The sequence below is a fragment of the Pelophylax lessonae genome, assembly GCF_965119305.1.
Source record: "Pelophylax lessonae genome assembly, chromosome: 2".
Taxonomy (NCBI): Eukaryota; Metazoa; Chordata; class Amphibia; order Anura; family Ranidae; genus Pelophylax; species Pelophylax lessonae.
In genome coordinates this window covers 320,998,159-321,025,547 of record NC_138769.1, presented here as the reverse complement: position 1 = coordinate 321,025,547, position 27,389 = coordinate 320,998,159, and the positions used below count along the sequence as shown (strand labels likewise).

Below are 27,389 nucleotides of genomic sequence, written 5' to 3'. Positions count from 1 at the left end.
GGCACCGGTCCTCAGGAAGGATGTGCTGGAACTGGAGAAAGTCCAGAGAAGGGCAACAAAAATAATTAGGGGAATGGAGGACATCAGCTATGAGGAAAGACTACAAGCCCTGAACCTTTTCTCTCTGGAGAAAAGACGATTGAGGGGGGATATGATATCCATGTACAAATACTGTACTGGTGACCCGAGCATAAGGAACAAACTATTCAGGGAAAGGAGATACAATAAGACACGTGGCCACTCACTAAAACTAGAGGAAAGGCGGTTTAACCTTAAAGTGCGTAAGGGGTTCTTCACTGTAAGAACGGTAAGGATGTGGAATTCTCTTCCACAAGCAGTCATATCAGCAGGGAGCATTGATAGTTTCAAAAAACTATTAGATGGACACCTTAAAGACCACAACATACAGGGGTATACAATGTACGGTTAAAAGCAAACACACACACGCATCATAGGTTGAACTGGATGGACTGATGTCTTTTTTCAACCTCACTAACTATGTAACTATGTAACTATGTAACTGTGTTTACTGCCCGCCACGGTGGAGCTCGATTTGCTTTTGCCATTGAACACCAGAATCAGCAGGTCTGCCACTGGTGCCCTTTCCTTTTCACAGATGAGAGCAGGTTCACCCTGAGCACATGTGATAGACGTGAAAGGGTCTAGAGAAGCCGTGGAAAATATTATGCTGCTTGTAACATCGTTCCGCATGACCGGTTTGGTGGTGGGTCAGTGATGGTCTGGGGAGGCATATCCATAGAGGGATACACAGGACACTATAGGCTAGACAATGGCACCTTGACTGCCATTAGGTATCGGGATAAAATCCTTGGACCCATTATCAGACCCTTTGCTGGTCCAGTGGGTCCTGGGTTTCTCCTGGTGCATGACAATGCCCGGCCTCATGTGGCAAAAGTATGCAGCCAGTTTCTGGAGGATGAAGGAAATTATACCATTAAATGGCCCCCATGCTCGCCTAACCTAAATCCAGTAGAACACCTCTGACATTAAGGTTTGGTCCATCTGACTCCGCCAGGTTGCACCTCAGTCTGTTCAGGAGCTCAGTGATGCCCTGGTGCAGATTTGGGAGGAAATACGTGAATGTGCAATGTATATGTAAAGCGCTGCGTAAATTGACAGTGCTATATAAGTACCTGAAATAATAATAAATAATAATAAAAAATACCCCAGAACACCATTCGTCGTCTCAAAAGGAGCATGCCCCGGCATTGTCCGGCATGCATAAAAGCACGTGGGGGCCATACAAACTGCTAACCACCATTTTGAGTTACTGCAATGACATTTCAGCAAAATAAAGTAGCCGGCTGCATCATTTTTTCACTTTGATTTCCGCGGTGTCTTTGAGTTCAGCCTTCTGTAGGTTTATAATTTTCATTTCCATCAAATGATGTGGCATCCTTTCATTCCTAACACATTACCCATTCCATATCAGTATAGGTATCCAGAATAATATTTTTCCCCATTGAGATCTGATGTGTTTTTAAAGTGTTTTCTTTAATTTTTTTTGAGCAGTGTATTTTTGTGTATGAGGTTATGAGTAAGCGCTAGTCACAGCGCAATACACGTCAGCTTTTACTGTACCCCACACTGTCTGTGATGTTTTTTTGCATGAAGGATCAATAAAGGTAAAGTTTTGCAGCAAATTCCGGATTTAATATGATTATATATCTGCAGACGAACTGTACTAGCACCTTCATCTAAACCCTGGCTATGCTGTGGATGGGTGGCTAATGTTCTCACCTGGTGCGGCTTTCTCTTCAGTTTTCAGTGTTTCCTGTTTTAGCACCTCTATAGAATGTGGTGTCTGATCTGGAAACCCTATTGTTCACATTTACTGTAGACAGAATTTCTCATTACCTAAGGAGTTAAAGCCAAAGTAAACTGTATCTGAGCACCACAAGCTTAAAATGCTTTTTATATTTTTAATATTATAATAATAATTATATTTAATAATATGTATTATATGTTTTAATATTCAAAGAAAACTCATCCATCCATGCTTTATTTTGCTAAGAAATCACTTTGAAAAACACCCCACTAGCATCTCTAGCCACAGCCATCTTAAAGCGGAGTTGCACCCAAAAGTGGAACTTCCGCTTTAGGGAGTCCTGACCCCCCGACATGCCACATTTGGCATGTCATTTTTTGGGGGGGGGAGCGGGTACCTAGTTTTGACAGGTACCCGCTCCCACTTCCGCTCGGAGCGCCGCGGCGCCCTGAGCGGAAGTTCTCCTCTCCCCCTCCCTCCCTGCAATCTTCTGGGACACGTCAGAGGTCCCAGAAGATTGCCGGCCAATCACGGCGCGCAGCGCGACTCGCGCATGCGCAGTGGGTACCCGGCTGTGAAGCCGCAAACTGTAACAGCCGGGTGCCCACAGCAGTGATGCCGGCGCCGAGGGAGAGGATCGAGGCTTCCGGCGGCCGCATCGCTGGACCGTTGGACAGGTGAGTAAATGGCTGGAACTCCGCTTTAAGTAAGAAATCAACTTAAGAAATGTAAAAAAAAAAGTTTAAAATAAGTAAATATAAGATACCTTCCTACCTATTTACTAATGCTAGCAGCATAAGGATTAAAAATAGTTAATGAAAGTTTCAGTGATTGAGAGAGTTTCCTTTCACTTTAAGATAAACTGTAATAACAGCAGATCGCCTATTTTCAACTATAAAAGTGGGGAAGGAGGTTCCTTTTGTACCCACATCCATTGCTACAGTACATATTTGAATTTTACAGTGTATGCATCAATTGCTTATCTATCTGTTTTTCAGGAAAATCACAGTGAAAATGACCTGTTACAACAGAAGAGCCTAGAAGGTGATGGGCATAGGAATCTCGGTTATAGTCCATCGGTTCCAACCCTGGGAAATAAGTCTGTAAGAAACAGATATAATATTATTTTCTCTGCTAGTATATATACTATTACATATTTTGTAACAGAAGAGTAAAAAGGTTTAATTCTTTAACTTTACTCCATATATTACTTCACAATATTTTGCCAAGAAAATGTTTTTTTTCAGAAACATATATATCACTATGGTGGTTAATTATTATTTTTTTTTCTAGAAAGCCTTGTTTTCTGATAAATTGTTGTTTTATCTGATTTTTCACGATCTCAAATACCTAATTTTCCTGTTTTCTCACATCTGACAACTATTAAAACCGTAGTGAAATTTAAAGTGTATTTCTACTTTCGCAGCTAAATTGAGATAACAACTTCTTTAGATTGAAGTTTTCCTAGTCACATAGCATCGCTTATGACAAAAGAAAAAAAAAATTGCCATTTACCTTTTTAAATGCTCCTTTCTGAAAATCCATAACTCAATTGCCGTTTACCATTTTAAATGCTCCTTTCTGAAAATCCGTAACTCAAAAATCCTGCTTTAGCTGGGATTAGAATTTCAGGGGATTTTGGATAAACCAGTCGACATTTGTTTAGTAAGTGGTCCTGTCGGGTCCCTCCCAGCCGACTTCCTTCAATTAAAAAATCAAAGAAGCTGGGCTGGAAATTGTCAGCTGAAAAGTAACTGCATCCAGTGTTTGAGTATTCTGACAGCCACTAGTGCTGGCTGTCATAAAACGATAGCTTCCAAGTAACAAGAAAAGCCAGCACATGAATGCTTCATTTTAATGTGATTTATTCCAGCATGACAGCAGTGTACAACATGGCAAAAACTAACACGTTTCAGCCGTAGCCTTACTCATACGAATAAGGCTACGGCCAAAACGCTTTAGCATAGCCAGCTGACGCGTTTCGTCCATAGCCTTACTCATATGAGGGAGGACACTGTTGATCACTGATTGAGGTAAAGAGCCAATGGGCACTTTACCACGTGATCAGCTGTGTCCAATCACAGCTGATCACGGATTTAAACAGAAGCCAGTCATCGGCTCTCTTCTCTAGGGATGATCGAACGGTTCGGGAGAGAGTGGAAGCAGTTCTGTTACTCCTGCTTCAAAGTGTCATTTAGCAATTATTAGTGTGAGGAAAGGGATATCTATTGTAGTTAGGGTACTACTTTCCACTATAGTTAGATTCAAAAATCAAGTTTCTGTAGGGAAAGTGTTAAGTGTCAGGGTGACCGTAGTGTAGTGTAGGGTTAACTGACTCTGACTGCTATGGCAGGGTGACCAAACTCTTCCATGTCAGGGTGACCGCCATAGAAAAAAGATAGTTTCTATTAGAATTGCAATAGAGCAGGATAGTGGCTTCGCTACTTTCACACCTGGGCGTTTTTGTAGCAGGTGTTTTTTTGGGCATTTTTTGGGCGTCTTTGGAGGCAGGCATAACATCAGAACTTCTGTATAGGGGTATAGGGCTATATAGGGCGCAGGCATAGGGTTCTGCTACTTTCACACCTATATATGTGTATGTGTATAAATACATATATGTGTGTGTGTATATATACCCCATACACAGAAGTTCTGATGTTATGCCTTCCTCCAAAGACGCCCAAAAAATGCCCAAAAAAACACCTGCTACAAAAACGCCCAGGTGTGTTGTTGCAGGCGTTTTTTTTGGGCATTTTTTGGGCATCTTTGGAGGCAGGCATAACATCAGAACTTCTGTATAGGGGTATATATACACACACACACTTATATGTATTTATACACATACACACATATAGGTGTGATAGGAGCGAAGTCCTATGCCTGCTAATTATTTCATTAGCGCTGGCATAGGGTTCTGCTACTTTCACACCTATATATGTTTATGTGTATATATATACATACATGTGTGTGTGTATATATACCCCTACACAGAAGTTCAGATGTCATGCCTGCCTCCAAACACGTCCACAAAAAAGCCCTATAAACGCCTGCAACAAAAAGCCGGGTGTGAAAATAGCGAAGCCACTATCCTGCTCCACTGCAATTCTAATACAAACAAACTTTTTTTTCTGGTTCTGGACATGATACAGAGCTGAAACTTCACAGGTAGACCCCCCAGACACTAAATCCAAAGTAATCTCTTTTTTTTTTTTCAATAATATTTTCAATAATTGGTTCTCTATCAAAAATGACCATTTTTAAGAACGTTTTTTGTGTGATTAATAGTCCCTGGGGCATGACCCAGAACCCTAGGCACTTTTTAGGGGCATTTATTGGGTTTTAGGGCTTCAAAATGGTGTTTTTTGATTACCGAAGTTCGGGTCCCATTGGTTTCAATGGGGTTCTGAAATCCGGGCCGAACTTTCGGGAAGTTCGGGTGTTCTGGTTCGAACTGAACTTTTCAAAAGTTCGATCATCCCTACTCTTCTCCTCTCTTCGCACTGTCAGCGCGAGGAGGAGAGGAAATGAGAGTTAATGATCAGCCTCTGCAAAAGGGACATGTAGACTGATAATCAGGGCACTGACTTTGGTTAAAAAGTTTACTTCAGCAATGATTGCCTATGCCACATTTGGTTTCTATTTCTCTCTTTTTTTGATGGCATGTTGGCCTTTGTTGAAGTGGTTGTAAAGGCAGAATGTTTTTTTATCTTAATGCATTCTGTGCATTAGGATAAACAGCCTTCTGTGTGTAGCAGCCCCCCCCCCTCAGCCCCCCTAATACTTACCTGAGCCCTCTCTCTATCCAGTGATGTATGAGATTGTCTCTCCCTCCTGATTGGCTGAGACACAGCAGCGGCGCCATTGGCTCCAGCTGCTGTCAATCAAAGTCAGTTAGCCAATCATGAGAGAGAGGTGGCAGAGGTGAAAAACTCGTTCTTTTCGTTCCTCCCAGGACCTCCTGCTCTCTAGCTCCCTTGTAACCACTTCTCATGCTCACCTCCAGGACTTCTCCCGAGCTTCTCCCATCCTCTGGAATGCTCTACCCCCATCTGTCCGACTATCTCCAACTTTGTCCACTTTCAGACGATCCCTGAAAACACATCTCTTCAGAGAAACCTATCTGGCAATCACCTAACAACTGTGCTCTTATTTTCTCCATCAGCCCACCCCCCACAGTTATTACCTCTTGTATCTCTTGACCGTCCCTCTTAGATTGTAAGCTCTAACGAGCAGGGTCCTCTGATTCCTTCTGTATTGAAGTGTATTGTATTTGTACTGTCTACCCTCAAGTTGTAAAGCGCTGCGTAAACTGTCGGCGCTATATAAATACTATAATAATAATAATAATAAATGTTCTACCTGATCCTTATAGTCCTTGCATTCATAGCTGATCGTGGCACCAAACCTCTCTCCTGCAGCTCTCTGGCAGTATGATGAGCCTGTTCAGCGCAGGTGAAATCCATTCCCTAGAAGTCCAGGGATGGATCCAGTTTTCTCTTCAGTATGACTCACCCAAGAAGGAGCTAAGAATCCTGGTTATACAGTGTCGGGACCTGACAGCAGCCCACAGCCAAACCTCAAACCCGTAAGTTGGAAGGGGGTTAAAAGTGTTAAAAAAATGGACAAATCTGCACAATGAGGTGTTATATAGTAATTAGTGAAACTCTAGCCATCATTCTGACATTCTAACTTGCCTAATAAAAGCAGGAGATACTCTTGATTTGAGTCATCATTTGTAATTTTGGGAATATCTATAATTGTTAGAGGGAAAACAATCTAATTAAGCAGTTGGAGGAACTTTTTTGCATAGGGGGATTTTAGCAGCTAATGGGAAACCCTGCCTGTTTATGGCCAGCATTAAGTATTATAAGTTATTAAAGTGGAAGTTCGCTTAAAATGGAAAGTTCCGCTTTATGTTCCCCCCACCTTCTCCTTTCCCTATTTTGGCACTTTTTTTTTTTTTGGTTGGGAGCAGGCAGCTATTTCTGGCAGGCAATTCCACTGGAAGTTCTCCAATACATTTGATCAATCATCAATGCATGCACAGTGGGAAGCCGGCTGTGAAGCTGCAAGGAGTCACAGCTGACTTCCCCCAGTAAGCAAAGTAGCACCAAACCGTTAAAGGTCATCTAGTGCCCAGGACAAAGATGCCTCCCCCCCAAATATTTGAGCATCAGGTGTCAGCAAAAATCCCCTCACTCCCCTCCAAAAAAATCTGAGCACTAATTTTCACACTTACCCCAAAAACATAAATTCTCTTTGCAAGCCAAAATTCTGCCCAAACAAAAATTCCCCCTCTTCCAGTAAAATTCCCCCTCTATGCTCAAATAATCTCCCTCCCCAAATCCCCCCTCCTAGCGCAAATCCTCTACCACCTCAAATTTTCTGTTTGAGCATAAATTCTCTCTCCCCTCAATGAATTCCCCTCTCCCGCCACAAATCCCCTCTCCTAGCACTAATACCCCACCCAATTTCCCGTTTTAGCACGAATCTCCCAATCATCCCTACTAGCACAAATCCACCTTTTTCCCAAATCCCCCTTCCTAACACAAATTCACCTTCCTAGTACAGATCCCCCCCTCCAAATCACCCATTCTAGCAAAGTCCCCCTAATCCCCACTGCGCACAGGGCAGCAGCTCCTCCTGCCCACTCCTTGTCAAAACCCTGGTGCCAAGGACCCGAAGACCAATAAAAATAGCCCTTCTTTATTTTCAAACTGAAGAACTGCTTTAAGTATGTGCTAGGACTAAAAGGTATACTGTGTTACTCAAGTCAAATGAAATAGTTGCTGTGGGTTTGGCAGTAGAAACATGATATTCAGCAGAGATGACACCAAGGTGAGCTGCAGGATTATACATGCTCTTAGTGCTATGAGCTCAGCTCCAAAATCTGCACTAATGCACCACATGTACCAGGAGAAATTTTTCTTGTTGTGTTTCATGTGTCATTCACACTACTACTGCATTCACACCACATTCACATACACTCCATGCATTCACACTGCCAATCACATACACTCCATGCATTCACTCCACATTCACATGCACTCCATGCATTCACACCGCCAATCACATACACTCCATGCATTCACACCGCCAATCACATACACTCCATGCATTCACTCCACATTCACATGCACTCCATGCATTCACACCGCCAATCACATACACTCCATGCATTCACACTGCCAATCACATACACTCCATGCATTCACACCGCCAATCACATACACTCCATGCATTCACACCCCCAATCACATACACTCCATGCATTTACACCGCATTCACATACACTCCATGCATTCACACCCCCAATCACATACACTCTATGCATTCACACCGCCAATCACATACACTCCGTGCATTCACACCGCATTCACATACACTCCATGCATTCACACCCCCAATCACATACACTTCATGCATTCACACCCCAATCACATACACTCCATGCATTCACACTGTCAATCACATACACTCCATGCATTCACACAACATTCACATACACTCCATGTGTTTTAGGAGATCAGTTGATTTGCATAGAAAAAACTCAGTTTTAGAAATTAAACAGATTTTTATTTATAGATCTAAACAGCTGACATAAAGTACATAGACATCTTTGTTTAGTAAGCCATTTTTTTTAACGCTTCTTGTTTGAAATATTTCCAGAAACAGATAATTAAATTCTTCTGTTTTGGTCATGACTCACAGTTCCAATTCTTTCTTTCTTATAACACCAGTTATGTGAAATGTTATTTACTACCTGATAAATCTATACAAGGCAAGAGAAAAACAAAGGTAAAGAAGAAGACCCTGGATCCGCTGTTCAATGAGACTCTGAAGGTTAGTGTAAACGTAGAATAGACTCAATTTTACTAAATATTTCTTAACTGCCAAGGTCAAGATGACAGATGGCTGTACACAAGGAGGCATATTTTATACTGTGGGTGCTGTAAATAATTGCAACAGGTACCATCAAAAAATTAAAAAAACCCTGTGGAAGTTAACTTGTACCCTGTTGATTCCAATTACAAAAGGTAAACTGGTGACCTAGTTAACGTGGTATACAGATGTTTTGCATGACACAATAGATGCATCTATCAATTGAAAAATAATCTGTTTCTTTGTACTTTATAAATATTTTATTTATTCATTAACCACTTAAGCCCCGGAAGATTTTACCCCCTTCCTGACCAGGGGGTTTTTTGCGATTTTTTTACTGCGTGAATTTAACGGACAATTGCGCGGTCGTGCGACGCTGTACCTAAACAAATTTCATGTCCTCTTTTTCCCACAAACAGAGCTTTCTTTTGGTGGTATTTGATCACCTGTGCGATTTTTTGATCATGCGCTATAAACAAAAAAAGAGCGACAATTTTGCAAAAATAACAATATTTTTCAAATTTTTTTATATGAAATTCCCCAAAAAAAAATGTAAAAATCAAAATTTTTTAACATTTTCGGCCAATTTGTTTTATGCTACATATGTTTGGTAAAAAAAAAATCGCAAAAAGCGTATTTTGATTGGTTTGCGCAAAAGTTATCGCGTTTACTAACAAAGGGAAAGATTTTTATCATTTTTGGTGTTTTTTTTTTAAACGAGTAATGGCGGCGATCTGCGATTTTTTTTTTGCGGGACTGCGACATTGCGGCGGACAGATCAGACCCTTGACTGACATTTTTGACACTTTTGGGGTTACCAGTGACATTACTGCAATAATCAGTGCTATACATATGCACTGTTACTGTAAAAATGACACTGGCAGGGAAGGGGTTAACTGTATTGGAGAGGGAGGGGTTAAGTGTGTCCTAGGGGCGTGTTTCTAACTGTGATGGGACATGGCTACTACTGTAAAAACAGAGATCAACGGTCCTACATAGTAGAACCGTCTGATCTCCATTTTTACACAGGGGAGAATGACAGGCGGCTTGTTTACATAAGCCGCCCGCCTTTCTCCCTCTCTGCCGACGATCGCAGTGTGACCGGCGGACATCAGGTCCGCCGGTCACACGCACGGACTCCTCAGTGAATGAGCTTGTGAGCCCGCTATTGGCTCACAAGCCGGTCACAGGCTAGTGACGTATATATACGTCACTTTGCCTGGCCGGGGCTGACCGCCGCAGTATATGTACTTGCGGCGGTCGGCAAGTGGTTAAGAAAGAACATAAGATATATTGCTTCATACATAACAATAGGGACAAAATTCAGTTACCGGTGGGACCATATAGAAGGGATCTTACAACAGGGTGAACCTATGTCATTAGTAGAAAAGAAATTGTCAAGTTCAAGACTCATTGGTTCATAACGAAAGTGAGAATATCTTGTGCAGAAGAATCCTAAGATCTTTTATATTGCAAAGAGGGAGGAACAGGAAATGAAGGGGGGGAGAAAAAAAACACCCCTAATTCCTAAATAAGGACATTAATGGATGTAGGGTGTGCAGTCAGTGAGCATGACAAAAATTGGATATTAAAATTATACAAATGTATTGAAAATAACAACATACAGTATCTCACAAAAGTGAGTACACCCTCACATTTTTGTAAATATTTTATTATAGCTTTTCATGTGACAACACTGAAGAAATGACACTTTGCTACAATGTAATGTAGTGAGTGTACAACTTGTATAACAGTGTAAATTTGCTGTCCCCTCAAAATAACTCAACACACAGCCATTGATGTCTAAACCTCTGGCAACAAAAGTCAGTACACCTCTAAGTGAAAATGGTAAAATTGGGCCCAAAGTGTCAATATTTTGTGTGGCCACCATTATTTTCCAGCGCTGCCTTGTACCTCATGGGCATGGAGTTCACTGGAGCTTCACAGGTTGCCCTGGAGTCCTCTTCCACTCCTCCATGACGACATCCCGGAGCTGGTGGATTTTAGAAACCTTGCACTACTCCACCTTCCATTTGAGGATGCCCCACAGATGCTCAATAGGGTTTAGGTCTGGAGACTTGCTTGGCCAGTCCATCACCTTTACCCTCAGCTTCTTTAGCAAGACAGTGGTCATCTTGGAGGTGTGTCTGGGGTCGTTATCATGATGGAATACTGCCCTGCAGCCCAGTCTCCGAAGGGGGGGGTCATGCTTTGCTTCAATATGTCACAATACATGTTGGCATTCTTGGTTCCCTCAATGAACTGTAGCTCCCCAGTGCCAGCAGCACTCATGCAGCCCCAGACCATGACACTCCCACCACCATGCTTGACTATAGGCAAGACATACTTGTCTTTGTACTCATCACCTGGTTGCCACCACACACCCTTGACACCATCTGATCAAATAAGTTTATCTTGATCTCATCAGACCACAGGACATGGTTCCAGTAATCCATGTCCTTGGTCTGCTTGTCTTCAGCAAACTGTTCCCAGGCTTTCTTGTGCATCATCTTTAGAAGAGGGTTCCTTCTGGGATGACAGCCATGCAGACCAATTTGATGCAGTGGGCAGCCCACTGACAGGCTGACCCCCCCCCCCCCCTTCAAACTCTGCAGCAATGCTGGCAGCACTCATACGTCTATTTCCCAAGGACAACCTCTGGATATGACGCTGAGCATGTGCACTCAACTTCTTTGGTCGACCATGGCGAGGCCTGTTCTGAGTGGAACCTGTCCTGTTAAACCGCTGTATGGTCTTGGCCACCGTGCTGCAGCTCAATTTCAGGGTCTTGACAATCTTCTTATAGCCTAGGCCATCTTTATGTAGAGCAAGAATTCTTTTTTTCAGACCATCAGAGAATTCTTTGCCATGAGGTGCCATGTTGAACTTTTAGTGACCAGTATTTAACACACCTGCTCCCCATTCACACCTGAGAAATTTTGGCATTTTTATATAAGGGTGTACTCACTTTTGCTGCCAGCGGTTTAGACATTAATGACTGTTTGTTGAGTTATATTAAGGGGACAGCATATTTACACTGTTATACAAGCTGTACACTCACTATTTTACATTGTAGCAAAGTGTCATTTCTTCAGTGTTGTCACATGAAAAGCTATAGTAAAATATTTACAAAAAATGTGAGGGGTGTACTCACTTTTGTGAGATACTGTACATCAATAAAAACATATGATAGTGAAGAAAAAGTTACATATAGTTACAAAATTGACATCATTTGATGAGAACCATCCAGAGATGGTGGTAATCTCCTGAGCTGTCGGTTAAAAGGTCTAGGGCTGATGCATTTGCAGAACAAACGTGTTCTTAATGTGCTTCCTCAGAGAGCCTTGACATTGGCCAAATTCATAAAGAATATATATAAAGAGTAAATAATTCAAATACATAACTTCATCTGCAAAGATACACATATTCAATTTATTTTAATTTTAAAACAATGCTCACCACAAAAAAATAATGTTTTAAAATTAAAATAAATTGAATATGTGTATCTTTGCAGATGAATTTATTTGAATTATTTACTCTTTATATATATTCTTTATGAAGTTGGCTAATGTCAAGGCTCTCTGAGGAAGCACATTAAGAACACGTTTGTTCTGCAAAACGCATCAGCCCTAGACCTTTTGACCGACAGCTCAGGAGATTACCACCATCTCTGGATGGTTCTCATCAAATGATGTCAATTTCGTATTTATATGTAACTTTCTTCACTATCATATGTTTTTATTTATGTATGTTGTTATTTTCAATAAATTTGTATGAATTGCATTATCCAATTTTTGTCATGCTCACTGACTGCACACCCTACATCCATTAATGTCCTTATTTAGGAATTAGGGGTGTTTTTATTTCTCCCCCCCTTCATTTCCTGTTCCTCCCTCTTCGCAATTTTTGACTGTAGGATATGGATGTAGCTGGCAGTATTAGAAACCAACACCAATCTACAGTATTGTTTGTCTTAGATCTTTTATATGTTATCTGAAAATAAATAACAAACATTTAAGCATGTGGTCTTTTTTTTCCTGAAGACCAGGCTTTTTGTGCACTTTTTGTTTACAAGTTTAAATCAGTATTTTTTGCTAGAAAATGACTTAAAACCCTCAAACAATATACATTTTAGCAGAGTCCCTAGGGAATAAAATGGCAATCATTGCAATTTTTTATGTCACACGGTATTTGCACAGTGGTTTTGAAATGCAATTTTGAAAAATAAAAATACACTTTAACCACTTCTGGACCGGAAGATTTTCCCCCTTAATGACCAGGCAATTTTTTGCGATTCAGTACTGCGTTATTTTAACTGACAATCGCGCGGTCGTGCGACGCTGTACTCAAAAAAAATTGATGTTTTTTTTCCCCCACAAATAGAGCTTTCTTTTGGGGGTATTTGATCTCCTGTGCGATTTTTATTTTTTGCACTATAAGCAAAAAAATCAGCAACATTTCTGAAAAAAAAAAAAAAACAATATTTTTCACTTTCTGCTATATAACATTCGCAATCAAAAAAATAAAAAAATCTGATTTTTTCATCATTTCAGGCCAATTTGTATTCTGCTACATATTTTTGGTCAAAAAAATCCCAATAAGCGTATTTTGGTTTGCGCAAAAGTTATCGCGTCTACAAACAAGGGTAAAGATTTATTTCATTTTTATTTATTTATTTATTTATTTTACTAGTAATGGTGGCGATCAGCAATTTTTAGCGGGACTGCAACATTGCGGCGGACAGGTCGGACACCCAACTGACATTTTTGACACTTTTGGGGGGAACCAGTGACATTACTACAGTAATTAGTGCTAAAAATGTACTGTTACTGTACTAATGACACTGGCAGGGAAGGGGTTAACACCAGTGGCAATCAAAGGGTTAAATGTGTCCCTAGGGGGTGCTTTCTAACTGTGGGGGTATGGGCTTGCTGCATGAACACGGAGACCTGTGTTCCTAATCAAGAGCAACACAGGATCCCTGTGTTCATTACTAACAGCAGTCTGCCATGTTTACAACAGCAGACTGCCGTTCTTTCTCCATGGGGAGCGAACGCGGGTGCCCGGTCCCCCAAAGTGATGTACAGGTACGTCGTTTGGCGGGATTGAGCTGACCTGCTGCAGTATAACTACGGTAGCTGGTAACTACTTGAGTCGCTCCGATTAGAATGGTTTCATTGCACCCAATCTGCCAGTGTCATTAGTACCCTAACCGTGCATATTTTTAGCACTGATTACTGTAGTAATGTCTCTGGTCCCCCCAAAAGTGTCTAAAATGTCAGTTAGGTGTCCAATCAATGTGGCAGTCCCGCTAAAAATTGCTGATCACAGCCATTACAAGTAAAAATAATAAATAAATAAAAATGACATAAATCTTTCCCTTAGTTTGTAGACGCGATAAAAAATATTGTTTGTTTGTTTTTTCAGAATTGTCGCTCTTTTATTGTTTACAGCGCAAAAAAATAAAAACTGCAGAGGTGATCAAACACCACCAAAAGAAAGCTCTATTTATAGGGAAAAAAAGGACATCAATTTGATTTGTGTACAGCATCGCATGACTGTGCAATTGTCAGTTAAAATATCACAGTGCACTGGCCCAAATCATTTGGTGGAGGGGGGATTATGGTATGGGGTTGTTTTTCAGGGGTTGGCCCTTTAGTTCCAGTGAAGGGATCTCCTAAGACGACAGCATACCAAGACATTTTGGACAATTTAATGCTCCCAACTTTGTGGGAATAGTTTGGGGACTGTGCACCAGTGCACAAGCAAGGTCCGTAAAATACATGAATGAGTGAGTTTCGGATGAAGGAACTTGACTGGCCTGCACAGAGTCCTGACCTCAACCTGATAGAACACTTTTGTGATGAGTTAGAGTGAAAACTGCGAGCCAGGCCTTCTCATCCAACATCAGTGCCTGACCTCATAAATACCCTTCTGGAAGAATGGTCAAACATTCCCATAGAAACTCCTAAACTTTGTGGACAGTCTTCCTGAAAGAGTTGAAGCTGTTATAGCTGCAAAGGGTGGGCCAACTCAATATTGAACCCTACGGATTAGGACTGGGATGTAAATAAGTTTATGTGCGTGTAAAGGCAGGCGCCCCTAAACTTTTGACAATATTGTGTATAATGCTGAATTTATGAGCAAACAGGACTCTAATAATGCATATTAATTTTGTTCTATTTACTTTGGCTTGGATAACTTATGCAGCCCAATGGTTATGCAATTTTCTTTCCTTCCACCACAGGTTAAAGAAAAAATAAATTCTAGATTCCCCCATCAATACAGTTAGTGTTGATGGGGGAATACCTCCTGCAGTTGTGTTCTTCACAATGATTAGTGTTGCCAGCTATAGCTGGTGGAACTAATTGTTTGGGAAAAACCCAACAGGCTGGTTGTACACAAGTCAATAAATAGATAGACTTGTGTACAACCAGGGTGCCCATACATGGATTGAAATTTGGCAGATCCTTGATGAACCAGACAAATTTCGATCCATATATGGCCAACTTTAACCACTTTACCACCGGAGGATTTTCCTGCTTAATGACCAGGCCACTTTTTGCAACTTGGCACTGCGTGAATTTAACTGACAATTGCGCGGTCATGCAACGCTGTACCCAATCAAAATTTACGTCCTTTTTTTTTTCCAGAAACAGATATTTCTTTAGTGTTATTTGATCACCTCTGCGCTTTTCATTTTTTGCGATATTAATAAAAAAAGCGCAAAAATTTTGCAAAAAAATTGACATTTTCTACTTTGACAGTTAAAAAATATCCAATATATTAAATTTTTGTCATATATTTAGGCAAAAATGTATTTCTTTTGGTGGTATTTGATCACCTGTACGATTATTAATTTTGGAAAAAAAGAGCGACAATTTTGAAAAAAAAAACAATATTTTTCACATTTTGATATATAAAATTCCACAAATAAAATTTATAAATCAAAATTTTTTAACATTTTAGGCCAATTTGTTTTCTGCTACATATTTTTGGTAAAAAAAAATCACAATAAGCGTATTTTGATTGGTTTGCGCAAAAGTTATTGCATTTACTAACTACGGGAAAGATTTGTCATTTTTATTGTTTATTTTTTTTACTAGTAATGGCGGCGATCTGCGATTTTTTATTTTTTTTTGCGGGACTGCGACATTGCGGCGGATAGATCGGACCCCTAACTGACATTTTTGACACTTTTTGGGGGACCAGTGACATTACTACAGTAATCAGTGCTATAAATATGCACTGTTACTGTAATAATCACACTGGCAGCGAAGGGGTTAACACTGTTGGTGATCAAGGGGTTAAATGTATGCCTCATGCTTACTGACGTATGGGGGGGGCGGAGGGGATTGTGTGACACAGACACAGATCGCAGGTTCAGAGATCCGCCCGCTTTGTTTACACAAGCGGGCGGATTTCCTCACTCTGTCCCCGACGATCGGGGAAGAGCGGCGGTGATCACCGCCTCTCCTCCCCTAGCCCGACTTCCGCTGTGTCTGAATACAGCGGGAGTGAGCCTCCAGCGGCGCGCGCGCGCCACAGAGAGGGGGAGGGATCCAGCGACGTAGGTCTACGTCGCTGGACCCAGAAGAGCCACTCTGCCGCAGTAGTCTCTATGTGAGCGGTCGGCAAGTGGTTAATTTACAGTTGGTTAGACATGTGAGATTAAAGGTAGAGCTAATCGTCGAACATATTCTATAACTTACCATAGTATTTAATGGGTGCTTATTATATCATCTCCAAATACTAAAATACTTCTTCACTGTAAGAGCTGTAAAAATGTGGAATAGACTCCCTCAAGAGCTGGTTCTGGCCAGCTCAGTAGATTGTTTTAAGAAAGGCCTGGATTCTTTCCGAGATACAAATAAAATAACTGAATACTAATATTTATTAGTAAAGTGGATCCAGAGAAAATCCGATTGCCTCTTGGGGGATGAGGAATGAATCTTTTTCTCCTGCTGAAGCAAATTGGTTCATGCTTTATTGGGGTTTTTTTTGCCTTCCTCTTGATCAACTGTGGGTATAGGATTTTATATATATATATGTACAGTATATATATATATATATATATATATATTTATATAGGATTGTATATACAGTGTAATATAAATATATTTTTTCCCCTTCTATTGGTTGAAATAGATGGAATTGTGTCTTTTTTCAACCAGACTAACTATGTATGTACTCATTGAACCACAGATGGTGTTTGTGAATGATAGTGTCTCTTCCTATATAACAGTACAAACTTGAGAGATCAGAGATACAAAGTCGTTTTCTAAACCTGTCCGTGTGGCATCGGGGAACATTGGCACGTAACGTTTTCCTAGGAGAGGTAGAACTGGATCTTGCAACCTGGGACTGGACCCAAACTCAGCCAGCCTGGCACGACCTTCAGCCCAGGGTGAGTTTTCATGAAATTACATTGCTGTTATGTAACTTTCCAAGATCTGTCTAGCTATACGTGGAGCTAAATTCAGAAAAACATTATGAAGTGTTATATGTAAGAACATATCAGTCCATAACTAATTCCAGGAGAGAGAAAGGAACACAGACCCACAATAAAAGGTTAAGTTCACCTTTGGAGCATGTCACACACATGTAACCTGTAGCATGCTCCAAGACCCCACCCCCTCGAGAGTGGGTAGGGGGTTCCTCTCCCCGTACTGGCTGTCACATTTCAAAATCGTTGTGGTCGTGCTGGGCTATGCCCTAACAACTGTATCATTCATTCACAGCAATCTGTGTATGAGAAAACTATAAGTCCCATCTTCCACTGTAGAAGACGGCTTGTAGTTCTCAATGGACTGCGAGGGCACTAATGAGCACCCTTGCAGTCTATTCACAAGCCCTGCAGCTTTCAAACAGAAAGCCTGTACAGAGATACCACCAGAAAGCTTGTAGGACTTTTCTGCAGGAGCCTGACATTGCACCTGTGATCTACTGATCGTGGGTGCAATACTTTTCTGGCAACCTGGGGAAAAAAATAATAAATGCACATTTTTTTTTCTGCGTCAATATGTGCATTTATTATTTTTTTTCCCCAAAGCTGAACTTAGCCTTTGAGGGCAGTAGTAAGAAAACTAGCTAACATGCACTTAAATGTTCAATTTAAGCAATTAGGTAGTGTATAGTATAACACTGGACGTACGTGTGGAAATTTTTGAAGTTTTCCATTAGCTTTTAAGTGATTGCTTGGTATTTAGCTTTCCATGGTAATATGCCCCTCACCTTCATGAGTTAAAAAAAAAACAATTAAAATTGGGGGGAAAATTGATTGAAAATGTCTTTCCGCTGCTATTGCAGTGGTTTCTTTCAATTTAACAGCAGTACGGATTGACCGGTGATTCAGAACTGGAAAACAAGTGAAACCTAAATGGCAGATTTTTGTGTGTTCGGTTTCCCATTGCTTTTCTTTATTGAAAGCTGATACTAAGCTTTCAGGGCTTCCATACTGTAAATCTTATGAGCTAATAACATACTTTGCACTCTGCCTGTATTGGCTGTTAGCATTAGCATTGGTCCTAAGCTCTCTCTGTAAATTACAGAACACCCCTAAAACATAGAGAAAAGGAGAGGGGGAGATATTCCATAGTCCAAACTAGGGATCAACCGATTATCGGCAAAGCCGATATATCGAGGGCCGATATGCACTTTCCCCGATATATCGGAATCGGCCCCTGAGGTTACCGATATTGCCGATATTCCAGGAAAGTGCTGTACTGGAGTGATGCCTGCAGCTAGAGGCATCACCCCGGTACCGGCGTCCATAGCCGACGGTTGGCTGTCTTGTAATGACAACCGATGTGGCTGAGAAACCGCTCGGCTGTCATTACAAGGATCGGGAGGGGACACCCTCCCCCCCTCCGGCCGCCTTCCGTGGCTCGCCCAAGTCTCCCATCCCACCAGTAGACCCCGGCATCCTACCTCCACGGCCGCCGAAGAGAAGACCCGATCAAAGCCACATTCGGCTCTGATTGGGTCTCCATGTAAAAACCGGCGCCAGATTAAAAAAAAAAAAGACAGCATTCAAAACAGCCAAACTTGGCTGTTTTTAAGTGCTTTTAAGTGCAGAGGAGGGGTTTGGGGTTTTTAGACCCCTAGATCCCTCCACAACAGTACCTGTGACAAATAAAAAAAAAATTTTTTTTTAAATGTCCAAAAATTTCAGCCGATACCAATATCCGATGACCAAAATATCGGTATCGGCACTAAAAAAACGATATCGGTCGATCATTAGTCCTAACACATGTTCTCAGCTACAGCGACAACACTGCTCCCCAACAGGTACAGTACAGGGAGTGAGAATACCACCCTAAGGCAAGGGGTGTTTTACCTGCAAAATCACCAGGTGAAAATAAAGCTTAAAAATAAAAAAAGAATGCAGCTACCATGTCAATGTCTGGTAAACTGCAATGTACTATGTTTCAGTTTTGTTTATGGGTTTAGATACACTTTAAAGCTTTAAATTCACAATTATTTCTACTAGTCTTATATATCTCTTCCTCCCTCCTTTTAGGGTAGGATAACTTGGGATGATTTTAGCATTTAGGGGTCTATGGATAAAAAAATATTTGCTTTGCGAATTGGCTTTTGTGCGAATCACGAATAATACCAGTAATGGTTGTATTATGTGTGAAACGTAATTTTCTATTGCCTTTGCAGGGCAAATTACAATTCCATAACAATGATGTCATTGAACAAATATGGACATGACCATATTTGATCAAATAATTAATTGACCAAATATAGGCATGTCCATATTCAGTTATGTCACATGGGAGACTCCCCTTTTGGTTATTTTAGTGGCGGGGACCAAAAGATATCATTTGGCATGAAGGAAGCAAGGGGATTGGATGTGTCAGTGGTCAACATTTTCTTTTCTTTTGGCTCCTCAGCAGACGTTGTTTATCGTGATTGACATGGATGTGCATCACAGGACAACATGATTGATTGATTGATGGTGGACTGAAAGGGCCTTGTATGGAATGTTGGGGGGACTGCTGCCATATTTTTTACACTGTCCCTGTAGCTTTGTATACATTCACCTGTGGGGAAAAGACCTTTGCTTTCATCAAAATGGGGACAAGGTGCTTTGCCGGGAAGGTTTGCAATCTGGCAAGGTATTCCCCATGTTGAGAGAGTCCATGGCTGACAGCTCAATGTGCCGGCAGGGGTGGAAACTGATTGCTAGGACGGCTGGCTTAATAAAAACTAGGAGACCTGGCAGGAAACTTTCAGATTAAGCAGCCCCTGCTAAATGTTTCAGTTCCTGCTGCAGCTCAGCAGGTTTGACTCGGCAGAACACCCATCTATTCGGACATTTGCTAAACCTCCCGAACAGTGAACAAACCTGCAGCTCATAAACATTTTACACAGTGCAGAGATTTCCCCCTCTGGTTGAATGTTCTTAGCCCATAGTGTAAAGCTATTTTCTGGTGGAATATTCCTAAAGGCTTTTTTCTCGTTTAGGATTGAATGTTAGAGAATGTTACATCCTCTCCAAAAGAGGCAATAGAAGCTTGACATTTCACACATATTACAATATCATTCAAACTTTCAGTTATTATGGTGCAGACATATGATCTATCATATCTCCAACAGACTCCACTCTCACCAGAATTCTTATATAGTCGGGGAAGGCTTAATTTGGCGGCCAAGTTTACTCCTCAAGGAGCTGAAGGTGAGTTTATGTTTGTATTTCTTTTTTGTCCATAAAAAGAGTAAAAAAGCAGAGAACCGCACATTTTGCCTATGTATCAGATGCTGATACTTTTTTCTGCATTATTATTAGAAATATGTCCCCCTAAACCTGGGTGGAATCTATGCCTAGGGGGGTCGACTTCAACGTTATGCTGAATATGTTTCTTTGTAGACCAAGTGTGTGCTTACTGTGGATGATGTACACGTTTTTATGTAAGAGAGATCCTGTCCTGAATTTAACTTTGATTTATTTTCAAAGAAAATGAAAAAAATCAATAAAAAAAAAAAAAGAAAAGTAAAAAAAGCAGAGAAACAAATATGGTGCAGTAAGTGAAATGTAAAAGTAAAGTAACTGTGAGTCCAGTTTCTGTTCTGTTTAATTAAAGGTATTCCAAATCTGCAATATTCTGTTAGAAACATATATTTTTTGTCAACTTTTAATAAAGGGAAAAAAAGACAATTTTAAATTAAGGTGTTAGATCAAGATATTGTTAAACATGCAAACAAATATTTTTTAAGTGGTTGGCGATTTTTTGGGCAGTGAGTGAGTTAGTGGCAGTGTTGCCAACCGTCAGTATTTTTTCTGGCTGGCAGTAAAATATAGGCACTTTCCTCCTGCCAGGAAATGCTATTGGTAGGAAAAGGTTGCCAGTGAAAAATATGGCTGTGATGCTCGGCTTTCCAAATTCCAGTCCGAAGGAGTGCCTGCTGCAGTATGTTTGGGCGGCATTGGCGAGGGGGGGTGAGCCTGGCAGAGGGGGTGCCTGAGCACGTTGTGTGATGTCATGGTGTGGGATGGGAGCAAGGCAAGGCGGGAGTGGGACTGTCAGTGCTGTTTGGACTGGAGTGGACATAAGGAACCACCTGGCGTGGAGATGGACTGTCACTGCGACTCAGGAGGGGACGTGTCGTGGCAGTGACATCATAATCATCTGTGCTCCTGCACACTGCTGTCAGTGTCACTGTGAGAGTCAATTTCATGTGTATGTGCCTGCTCATTTTAGTTTCTTGCCCTCCTGTCCTGTCCCTGAGCTACTTACAATATCAAAAATAAAATAAGAAACATGCATGTTTTTGCCCTAATAGCTACCTTAAATCACATTGCTAATTGCATATTTAACTTGTTTTTAACCTAAATACTAAAATTTGCACTTATTTTTTTGACAATTTTGTCACTTTTGGAAATGCCAGTAAAAACTTGGCTAGCGCCAATAAATGTTGGGTGTCATGCCAGTAAATTTCAATCTGGTATTGTGGCAACACTGGTTAGTGGGAAGAGGCAGTGTAGGATGAAGTAGAGAGTTAAAGGTAGAGAAGAGTCTATGGGGACTGGATGAGAGGATATTGAGAGTGATAAAATAGGTCTTCTTGGCAATGTGGACACAGGAATTGTATCTTGAAGGGCAGATTTATATTGGTTGAAGTATTTTTGAGACTTAGTGATTAGCCATAGATGTTCAAGATTGTGGCTACATTTTTTGAGACTTCTGGTGTTGTCTGTTTGCCAAAGTTGTAGGGGTTGGGGCCTGGACAGGGGTGAGATTTTGTCAGAGAGAGATGATCAGTAGCAAAATGGAGAAGAGAAGGGTTAAAGTGGCGAAAGTTTCTAAGGGTAACTGTTAGGAGGTTGGAGGGAGAGTAGGTGAAGTACATGGAGAGAGAGAAGCTAATACGTTTGTGATCAGAAAGAGAGATAAACAACCTTTGGAGAGGTTGCACGCAGTACATAGGAAGTAGAAAACAAAGTCAAGGGTGTTGCCATCAGAGTGAGTAGAAGCATGTATCCATTTCTTTAGGTCAAAAGAGGGGGTTAGACTGAGAGGTTTAGAAGTAGCAGGAGTGTTAGCAATAACAGGGATGTTGAAGTCACTGAGAATGGTTTTGGGAATTTTAGAATAGAGAAAGGGTACCCAGGCAGAGAAGTCATCGAAGAGGGTTGATATCAATCCAGGAGGCTGGTAGATGACAGAAATTCTCAAAGAAACTGGAGAAAATAGACAAATACAATGTGCCGCAAGTAAGGAGATGGACAAAGAGGGATGAGAGTGAAGAACCTGAAAGGTGCTTTGTGGGGATAGAAGGATTCCAACTTTACCTCCCTTCCGTCCATTTGGTCTGGCCTTTTTTCAACTTTTAAAGCCTATAGATCTTAGCTAAGTCATTCACTGTTACAAATTGTGGGATAAGTCCCTTACTTAGAGCTGAGGTAAGATGTAGATATAAACTCCTTATCTTGTCATTACTAGTTTCCCTCAAAGTGGAGTCTAAGGGGCAACTGGTGTTCCTTCAAGCACCCCCTCATAGGAGTTTGAGCTTAGCTTCAAACTACTCCCAGGTTGCCTAGAATGTACTCACGAATGCTGAGGTGGGTTGGTGCCCAAAGAACAAAGTGTGGAGCAGGGACTAAGTAGCACTGGTAGGGGGACTGGCAGGGGATCAGTACTGGACACTGACAAACTGGACTGTAGTTGACTGTTTTGTAGAGGACTAAAGTGTAGCAGACTGTACTATAGTGGACTGAACTGTAGCAGACTGGACTGTAGCAAACTAGACTTGACAGGAGCAGACTGGAATTTGTCAGACTGGACAGCAGCAAATCGGACAGTAGTGGACTGGATGGGAACAGACTGGACAGTAGTGGACAGGATGCAGCAAACTGGCAAACAAGTGACAGGGCTGAAGCTGCACTCATAGGTACTCTCACTGACTCAATGCTCGAGCAGTAACAATGAGTCCCACACAACATCAAATAGATTTCCTGGTCACATTACATGTCTGAAGTGAGGCAGGTAAACAGTGACACTTTGAGTTGATTTTTGATTCAACAGAATATTTTAAATAATAGAACAAATGTGATCCTTAACCTAATAGTTCATTGCACATGCTTTGAAGGCAATCACTGCAAGCAAGCAATTCCTAAAGCGCTTGATGAGACCACTGTACCTGCCAAAAAGGTAATTTGGCCCACTCTTCCACAATGGGTGAATGAGGTACTATAGCTCTACAGGGTAGGGGACTAAAACAAAAACAGTGAGGACCCCAGAAATAACAAATTATAAAAATAGAAAAGGCATGCTGATGTTCAACTAGATTAGCAACATGCAGTCACATAAATCATGTGAAGCTGTGGATGATAGTATTGCATATTCCTGAATGGGATGCTAGGTAGCTATATTGAAGTCTATAGCTATATCCACATATGGTGTGAAAGTCCACTGTAAGTATCACAGGCTGTGGTAATCAAGGCGGAATGGACCAGGAAGAGGACAGGGGCAGACCATACAGTCCAAATGGATAGAACGAAAGGCAATACAGACTCTCATAAGTGTATGCGGTCCGGCCAGCAGTACTGGGTGGTCCCAGGTGATGGGTAACCCCTATGTCTGCATGCAGCCGATATGACCATTCAGGAAAAACACCTAGGGTCTATGGCAACTATGGTACTCACGGTCCTGTGTCTGTTCAAGTAACCTCATACTGTGCTGTGGTATGTCTTCTGCTTCTCTCCTGTGGAGATATATCCTCGGGTTTTTCGTTCCTGTTACGGTTCCGGGCTAAACTGCCATAAGATGTAGTGGCGATGATGATGGTGGTAGTACCGGCTCCCACTGTGTGCTGATTAGCCTTGGATAGTCCAGACAGGTACAAAAGTAAAAAAAGCTAATAAAACAAATTGTGTGGGCAAAACAGCGAGGAGGAGGCTCATCCCTTTGTCTACATGTTTCCTTACGCCCACCGGAACTTCGTCAGGACATATACGTGACATGAGTTGTCTCCGGATTAAATCAGGGCTAAGCTCCACCCCTTCTAATCAGAAAATGACCTTAAATTCAGGTACGTAATCAACTCACTAAAAGTATAACCATACACACTAACTGGGTTACCCCTAATAAACCCTTTACGTGGAAAAGGTAAAGACCAACCCCCATATTAGGGCGGTAAGATAAACGAAAACAAGTATATAAAAGGGGAAAAGGTATCAAACAGGGATTGGAACATACAGTACCTATCACCCTCAGAAGAGAAATATATATAAATACATTCATAGTGGATCAAAGATCTATACCTATAAACAATCCTAATAGGGCATAGATGCCCACCGTGTCATATATATTCAAGGGAGAATACCAGGGGCTTGAGGACTAGAGAACTTCCATCTTGCATTAATCCCAAATCTAAGGGAATGAATACATAATTACTTCTGTATAAAGGAGCCTGTAAGAGAATGAGGGGAATGGTCAAGGTTCGAAAAGAGGGGTTATTCCCATTATTCACAGAAAACATTTAGAGTGAAAAATCACTATTCAACTCCTTTGGTGATAATGAATTTAATAAAAAAAATCAGTTTGGCTTCTTTTTGCAACAAGACCTTGTCCCAGTCCCCTCGTCTCTCAGGCAATTTTAATTTATAGATCACCATGCATTTAAAGTCATCATCTTTTGTGGTGATTCTATTCAGCTGCCCCCCCCCCCCATCCTTTTGTGAAATTTGCATCTAGTTTTTCATACATCATGCCACTTGGGCAAATTAATTAGTATATATGCAAAAGTGCCTGCGCTTAGGAAATGAATGTAAATGATTTAGAGTAAGCTGCTGCTTAAAAAAATGAAAAACCTTTTACATAAACGAAATGGGTAAGTGTCAGCGCTGCTCAATAATAAATAAATCTATAAAGTGTGCTTGTGCCAATATTATATGTGCAAAAATATCCTTAAAATAGATATCTTATTAAATCAATATCATACCATATATGGTATATTATAAAGTGCTTAGTGATAAAAAAAAACTCATATCATAAATATATAAATCCAAGCAAGTATGCAAAAATCTTATAAATTATAAAGTGCTATATATTCATTAGTGTAAACATATAATTAATATCGATATAAAAGTGTCCAGTGCTCAGTGACAATAATTAGATTAATCTCCTCTTCATACAAAAGTGCTCAGTGCTTGTCTGCTGTCTTATACCAGAAATGATCAAAGGGCCCAGTGTTCAGATGTCCGGGTGCTCCCCTCTCAGTCCCCTACTCACCGGATTGATTCCTCTTACAGTCCGGTGAGTAGGGGACTGAGAGGGGAGCACCCGGACATCTGAGCACTGAGCACTTTGATCATTTCTGGTATAAGACCACAGCCCAGATGCAAGCATGTATATGAAGGAGCACACGCGGCTCCCATGGCAACCCCTCTCTTTTGTCGATAAAACCTCCTATTGAAAAAAAAGAAGTTGTTATTCAAAATCAACTCCAATAATTTTATTAAGAACTCATTATGTGCACCTGCAAGAGCATGTCAGATATCCAACCATTTTAAAACCACGTGTACCCCTGCCTCATGTGGATAGAGGAATATAAAGATTCCACATCTACTGCCAGATTACAGTCCTCAGGTAAGGTCCATGAGTATCTGCTGAATCCCACACAAAATTTGGCAACTCCTTATTAAGATGTTTAATCCTATTGTCTATGTATTTGCCTATCCTTTCCAGTGGATCCCCCACACCCAAGACGATGGGTCTTCCCGGTGGTTTATCCATACTTTTATGTATCCTAGGGGTAACATAAAATTTAGGTATGAGGTAGTCACCAACCCTAAGGAACTCAGATTCCTTCTGTGTGAAAAGTCCATCCTTATTTGCTCTACAGATGCGATAATTAATTTCCCCCCACTAACTCGGGGGCACCATGGGCAACAGGGGCACCGTGCGGCCATCACAGCTCGCAGATGATCAGGCCACACAGCGGGAGGAAAGTGGTGACCGGGTCAACACAGGCTTCAGCCACCGCTCACCTCGCTGCGCGCTGTGCCTCGGTCTCCTATAGCTGCAGGGCTGAGCTGTGTATCACACACAGCTTAGCCTCAGATCCGCCGCTGCTGACAGATCCCTCCTCTCCCCCTCTCTGCAGGGACGCCAGAGGAGAGATCGTCAGCTTCTTCTCCTCCCGCCCCTTCTCCTCCTCCTCATGCCCCTTCTCCTCCTGGGTCTGCCCCTCCCACACTCCCCGGGGATGTGTGGGCGGGAAGTTTCACGAAAAAAAGAAAAGCTGCAGACAGCGTGAGCCTCCATACTGAGGTAAGTAAGCTCTCTCTCCTGCAACAAATGTAAGGGGGGCTCTCTGTGGGGGGTCTCTAAAGTAAAGGAGGCTTTGTGTGGGGGGTCTCTGATGTAAGGGGGGCTTTGTGTGGGGGGTCTCTGATATAAGGGGGACTCTGTGTGAGGGGGCTCTCTGATGTAAGGGGGGCACTGTGTGGGGGGGTCTCTGATGTAAGGGGGCTCTGTGTGGGGGGGTCTCTGATGTAAGGGGGGCTCTGTGTGGGGGGTCTCTGATGTGAGGGGGGCTCTGTGGGGGTCTCTGATTTAAGGGGGGCTCTGTGTGGGGGGTCTCTGATGTAAGGGGGGCTCTGTGTGGGGGGTCTCTAAAGTAAGGGGGGCTCTGTGTGGGGGGTCTTTGATGTAAGGGGGCTCTGTGTGGGGGGTCTTTGATGTAAGGGGGGCTCTGTGGGGGATCTCTGATGTAAGGGAAGCTCTGTGTGGGGGGTCTCTGATGTGGGGGGTCTCTTATTTAAGGGGGGCTCTGTGTGGGGGTCTCTGATGTAAGGGGGGCTCTGTGGGGGGCTCTAATGTAAGGGGGGCTCTGATGTAAAGGGGGTTCTGTGAGGGTCTCTGATGTAAGTGGGGCTCTGTGTGGGTCTCTGGTGTAAAGGGGGGCTCTGTGTGGGTCTCTGATGTTAGAGGGGCTCTGTGAGGGTCTCTGATGTAAGGGGGGCCTCTGTGAGGGTCTCTGATGTAAGGGGGGGCTATGTGAGGGTCTCTGATGTAAGGGGGGCCTCTGTGAGGGTCTCTGATGTACGGGGGCCTCTGTGAGAGTCTCTGATGTAAGGGGGGTCTCTAATGTAAGGGGCGCCACAGGATTAGCTCGCACATGTTGCCTGAATGCCTAAGGCCGTCCGGTATAGACTTCTTCCAGTTAGTCTTTTTCTTGCCAGAGCACCATATTACCCCCGTTG

At 41.9% G+C, this 27,389-nt stretch overlaps 1 protein-coding gene across 4 annotated transcripts in view; it reads left to right on the top strand.

Moving 5' to 3' along the window:
* SYTL1 (synaptotagmin like 1) overlaps positions 1-27,389 on the top strand; it is a 130,006-nt gene that overhangs the window by 89,263 nt on the left and 13,354 nt on the right. For all 4 annotated transcript variants that reach the window (XM_082245748.1, XM_082245751.1, XM_082245749.1 and 1 more), the window contains exons 8-12: positions 2,788-2,892; positions 6,208-6,374; positions 8,530-8,632; positions 16,917-17,078; positions 20,279-20,357. In XM_082245748.1, the coding sequence (XP_082101874.1) occupies positions 2,788-2,892; positions 6,208-6,374; positions 8,530-8,632; positions 16,917-17,078; positions 20,279-20,357 (616 nt within the window). The remainder of the gene's footprint in view (positions 1-2,787; positions 2,893-6,207; positions 6,375-8,529; positions 8,633-16,916; positions 17,079-20,278; positions 20,358-27,389) is intronic.